General features: G+C 38.0%; 1 protein-coding gene across 1 annotated transcript; it reads left to right on the forward strand.

Annotated features, from left to right (window-relative positions):
- Window positions 1–4,644: 4,644 nt before the first annotated feature.
- On the forward strand, window positions 4,645–5,609 carry LOC110328593 (olfactory receptor 10A4). The gene has a single exon (XM_021208014.1). It carries the CDS (start codon window positions 4,660–4,662, stop codon window positions 5,605–5,607), a length of 948 nt encoding a protein of 315 aa, XP_021063673.1. The 5' UTR covers window positions 4,645–4,659; the 3' UTR covers window positions 5,608–5,609.
- Window positions 5,610–5,899: the final 290 nt, after the last annotated feature.

Genomic DNA, 5,899 nt, shown 5'->3' on the forward strand with positions numbered 1-5,899 from the left:
GCAAACCCTTTAACCAAAACACAAAACAAAACACTTTTAAAAATAACAATCATTGAAACTTTGGATCCAGGAGAGCTCAGTGAGATAACTTCTCCAAATTCAATGCCTACCCACCTCTGTGAGTTTTCTATGGATACTCTCATGATGTATTTAAACTAAGTATATTCAAACTCATCTTCCCGTGATAGGCATTTCTCAACAGCAATAATATTTTCCTTACTTGAACAATACTTTTCATGACATGTTTATTTCCTCAGTGCATTCAGAACCACACAACCCCCACATAGGGCAGTAACAGTTCTGTTTCCTCCCCTCTTACTTAGATACAGTGCCCTTGTGAATGTGACCAAGACAAGACACAGACTCTTGACTTCTTAAAGGTATCTTTCTTGCCCACCCACATATATATTCAGCTGACTCACAAGGACTAATAAATTTGCCCATCATTACCTCATGCTCATATTTTATGTCTAGGGAAAAGAAGAAAGTCAATACTGCTTTTGTTGCTGTATCATTTTCTCTTGACTACAAATTCATTACAATTGTAATTTCTTATTTTATAAGATTCCTTTCTGTTTGCTTTCCCTTCTAAACTTTAAAGTCATTAAATGGTGACCATTTGCTATTAAATGCCTAGCACCAGTTATGCGATAAGCATCTGATAAATGACATTCCAAGTGGACCTTATGCATTTTTTCTTTTGTTATGAGGACATGTGCTTTGATTGGTCCTCTGGCAAATGCTAGAATAAAACCAGGAAAAGGATGAGAGGAAAAATGACAAAGAGAATGGGGTAGCCATAACTATTTTTACATTATCGTTGGTTGCAGGCACCATGCTTGAAACCAAGAAACAATAATGAACTAGTCAGATACAGTTAGTGCTCCAATGAGAAACTTAACATTGAATACATACTTCAAAGACATTTTTAAGAAATGCCATTTTGAAGAGGAAGAAGCATTAAGGGAAATCATTTAGCTATGATAAACAGCAGGGAATGAAATAGTCTTGAGACCCAGGCTGGAATCCTCCAGAGTGACAGACATGGGCGCAGTGCAGAATATCTCTGGAGTGATGAGCACTGCACAGCTCAGAGCCTGTTTACAAGAACTGGCCTAGCCAGTGCACAAGGTTTACCTGAGATGACTGGCACAGCCCCAAAAGTGTCTTCAGAACTTGACAGTGGCACAACCCAGAGTCTACTAGATAATGGGGTGGAAATAACCTGGCCCAGAGTTATCTCTGGAATGACTGACTCAGAACTACCTAGTGCTTATCTGGAATAACTGGCACAGTCAAAGCCAAAATTTAGGGCTCTCGTGAAGTCACTCATTACCAAATAGCCTGAGGCTGCTCCATAGTGACTGTCACAGAGAAAAGCTTCTCCATAGTTTACATTAACAGATGTCACTCACAAGAGGTGAGTAAAGGGTGAGGGGTTGGTGGCATCGACTTACAAGCTTTTGTAAATAGGATGGATCATCACCAAAAACATGTCTTCTTTGATAAATTTCTAAGAGATGGTGAGACAGATCAGAGTCTCCAGCAAAGCATGTGGAATTTTATAGAACTTGATAAAATGTGGATTCTGAGAAATGTGTGAAGCAATAGTGACACATGCTTTAAAATATTCAGTGTGTGCTTGCATATAGATCATCTCAGTTGGCCCTTCACCATCACCCTGCCAAGTAGGCAGGACTTTTAGTCTTACATATCAAGAAAAAATAGCATCAATTATATCAGTGTCCAATTTTATCTGTTCAAAAAGTTCAAAAAGTTATCTCACCTTCAGAACTCTGATCTACACTAACAACAGAATCCTTGCCGATAAATCTATATGGACTGAAATCATCATAATCATGGCAATTTTATTGAGTACTCTTTAGTATTTTCCTCGTTCTTCTGTTTTTAACAAAACACAGAATCTCCAAGGTGTTATTCCTGAACGGAGACACTGTGAACAGAAAGATTTCACTGCCCAAGCCACCAACCTAATTAAGTTTCTCCATTACTTTCACTTCCTAGTATAGTGCATTCTGTGTCTATATCACAACCACAATCAATGAAAGCTCTGTATTCACTGTTCAATACCTAAAGGAAACTGAGTTCTACTGCACTGATAATATCCTCACAAACAGAACCTCAGCTACAGGAAGCCATTCTCAATATCTACCAAGTGACTTCTCTGCTGTCCTTTCTCAGCATAGTGGGGAAAAAACTGAATCTAAAAGAGAAGTGGAATAGGATGGGTATGAATGAAAAGAGAAAAAAGAACAGCTCAAAATAGGAAAATATTAAGTGGAAGGTTGGCAAGGAATGAAAACAAGTGAAGGAAAGTACATAATTCCAACCACAGGGAAGGAGGTAAATGAGAAGCACTAAATTGGGGGGGGGGGGTGTCTCTTGCAACCCCGAGCCATTTTAGAAAACAGTAGACAAGCAAAGCTGTATAATGATAGCGCTAAGAACTTGTCTTTCATTCCATCCAAATCCTCATTTAACTTAAGCATTGTCATTCTCTGGAAGTACTTTAAGAGAAATCTACCTCTTCTTGAAAGTCAGAGAACTATCACCAGTCAGGTGTGAAGAGCCTCAACTTTTCTAAGTATTCTTTTTGATAATCATTTTCTTTCTTTTCGCTTGTTTTCTAGTATCTAACTGGAGTTGTATGGCTATGTGTCCTTAGAAAAATGTGCTTACAACAGTTCAAACTGGCACTGGTCATGGCTAGACTTCACTAGATTGTTTTTAAATTATTCAACAATGTTTTACCAGAATATTTGATAAATCTTTAATGAAGATTTATAACTATAAAAAACTATAGCTAGTACTCTATAAATGATCTGTTACTATGTAAACAAAAATCAAAGAGGGTTTCTTTATGATGTTGTTATTCTTTTCTTATTGAAATCATATTTTTCTCACATGATTTATACTAATTATTATTTATTCTCCTTCTACCAACAAAAAATCTCCTTCACCTTCTCTCCCATATGGATCCACCCACTACCACCACCCTTTCTATCTTTCATTAGAAAACAAGCAAACTTATAAGGGAATATAATATAATATAATATGACAAAGCAAAATATTAACATGCCAGAATAGGAAAAAGCAGATAAACAGAGAAAAAGGGCCTATGAAAAGGCACAGGAAATAGATATAGACACAGAGGCCTACATTAGAGAAACCAAGCTTGAGGATTTTTAAATAAATATCAATCAGCAAAAACATTAAGTATCCCTCTTTTGTATTTCCCTTTCCTTCTGACCTTTCAATGCTGGACTCTTCAACCTGCATGGGACTTGAGTTTCTTCTTCTCAAGGAGGCATTTCTAACACTCTCTACACCCAAACACCTTGCTTCCTGACAACGTTATTGTGCAGTATTGCTCCTACTCACCATCCACACAGCACACATTCTGCCAGTACAATTTGCTAGTGATATGTCTAATTATGGAGAAAGCTATTTCTATGAGAGCAGAGATTATCACTCATCATCGATTATGACTTTTTATGACTATCACACAGAACATAATTGGTATTTATTGAATAATTATTATTCTTTTGTCTTAGAAACTTGAAAAGTAGGGTCTAAAAAGAGTTTAGGCAATAGGTCGGGTAGATTTGCTTTTTAAAAAGCAAAGATGCCCTCAATTGTTATAATTATAATGGCTAACTTTTACTGAGTATATATAATGCATATGACAGCATGATACACATTTTAATTTTGTTCCTTTATCTAAGATTCTCATCATCAAAATCTGGGCTTTCAATTTTGAACTTTGTTATTAATGAAATCTTCTATTTCTTTCTCTTGGAAAGTCTTTCTTCATACTGACATCTGGATGTTTGTGGTGGACTTTATTAACATGTAATATATGACCATCAAATACCTCAAAAGCCAAGCACAAGTTAACCAAGAGGTGATAATGTAAAGGCTTACATAACACATCAAGATCCTTCCATGAATCTAATGTCATCTCAACTATGTTTTCTTTGATCATGTACACTAACCTTGAGAGTTCTTCCTTCCTGAGATGCATATATATTCACCTCTGTGTTGTAAGTCCTGATGAGTATATAAATGGAGCCTCCTATGATAATATTAAATCTTCCTCAATATTAAGGGTCTGGATATTGGAACTGATTTAGGACTACTACTCAGGAATCATTTCCATATAATTGTCATATCTGTTTTTTTTTTCGCCACTTTGCTATACAAAATGTACCAAGTCAAACTTCATCATTTTCCATTGTACATCATAACCTCTCTCTTCAAAAACACTTTACCTGTCTTTCTTAACTCTACTGACTATTGAAATGTGCTAGGGCAGGAAGGTAAGTGGAGCTGTGTTTTCATGTGCTCTCCACAGAACAGAGAAAAGTTTTTACGTGTACAAATACATATAATGCTTCTCAGTTTTATTGGAGGGGTAAAAGCAGGATTGTTTTTGAAACAGTTGTGAACTCAATACTCAAAATTATTTCATGCATTTTGGAGAGAATGAATGTTTGATATCAAGTAGTCATAAAAAATGTAGAAAATAGAACCACATGAAGTTCCCTATTTAGAGTACAATATAAGCTTATTACATAGCATGTGAAAGCTTTTTCCATCTTCCTGAATCGTGAATGCCCAATGAAATCATGCAAAAGAATGACCTGGGGAAACTGGACAACTGTCAGGGAATTTATCCTTATGAGCTTCTCAAGCTTGTCCTATGAAGTACAGGCTCTACTATTTCTCCTGTTTTTGATCATTTACCTAGTCACACTCATGGGCAATGTCCTCATCATCGTGGTTACTACAGCTGACTCTGCTCTGCAAAGTCCTATGTACTTCTTCCTCAGAAACTTATCCTTCCTGGAAATAGGCTTCAACTTGGTCATTGTGCCCAAGATGTTGAGTACTCTGATACTCCAGGACAAAACCATCTCCTTCCTTGGCTGTGCTACTCAGATGTATTTCTTCTTTTTCTTTGGAGCTGCTGAGTGTTGCCTCCTGGCCACAATGGCATATGACCGCTACATGGCAATCTGTGATCCCTTGCATTACCCAATAATCATGAACCGAAGATCCTGTACCCAGCTAGCAGCTGCCTCTTGGTTCTCCGGGTTCCCAGTAGCCACCGTACAAACCACATGGATTTTCAGTTTCCCTTTTTGTGGCCCCAACAGGGTGAACCACTTCTTCTGTGACAGTCCCCCTGTCATAGCCCTGGTCTGTGCTGATACATCCCTATTTGAACTGGAGGCTTTAACAGCCACTGTCCTATTCATCCTCTTTCCTTTCTTGTTGATTCTGAGTTCCTATGTCCGCATCCTCTCCACTATTTTTAGGATGCCTTCAGCTGAAGGGAAACGCAAAGCCTTTTCCACTTGCTCCTCCCACCTCCTCGTTGTCTCCCTCTTCTACAGCACTGCCATCCTCACATACTTCCGGCCACGCTCAAAGACCTCCCCTGAGAACAAGAAAATGTTGTCACTCTCCTACACAGTTGTCACTCCCATGTTGAACCCCATCATCTACAGCTTAAGGAATAATGAGGTGAAGGCTGCATTGAGGCGAATCATTCACAGAACTCTGGGCCCGCAGAAACTATGATTTAGACATATTGATAAGAGCATGGTGTGAGGACAAAACAAAGAAAAATGAATTCTCCAAGTGGCTTCTCTTTCAGGGGACTCTATTCACCTTCTGAAACTTTGGACTTTCCACTAGGATCCATTTGAGGATGAAAGAACAAGGATGCTGAAGGAAATACTTCAGGCTGACTCTGAGACTGGGGTACTAGGTTCTCTAGGCTATTCCTCGGTACTTCAGCTAGAATCTACTAAATGTTGACAGTTTCCTACAACTCACCATATATTTTTATTTTAATCCTGAAATTCTTTAC

This window comes from Mus pahari, chromosome 1 (assembly GCF_900095145.1).
Source record: "Mus pahari chromosome 1, PAHARI_EIJ_v1.1, whole genome shotgun sequence".
NCBI classification, from domain to species: Eukaryota; Metazoa; Chordata; class Mammalia; order Rodentia; family Muridae; genus Mus; species Mus pahari.

Excerpts from the sequence above, each read along its gene's own strand:
- LOC110328593 (XM_021208014.1), top strand. The coding sequence starts at position 4,660 with ATGACCTGGGGAAACTGGACAACTGTCAGGGAATTTATCCTTATGAGC.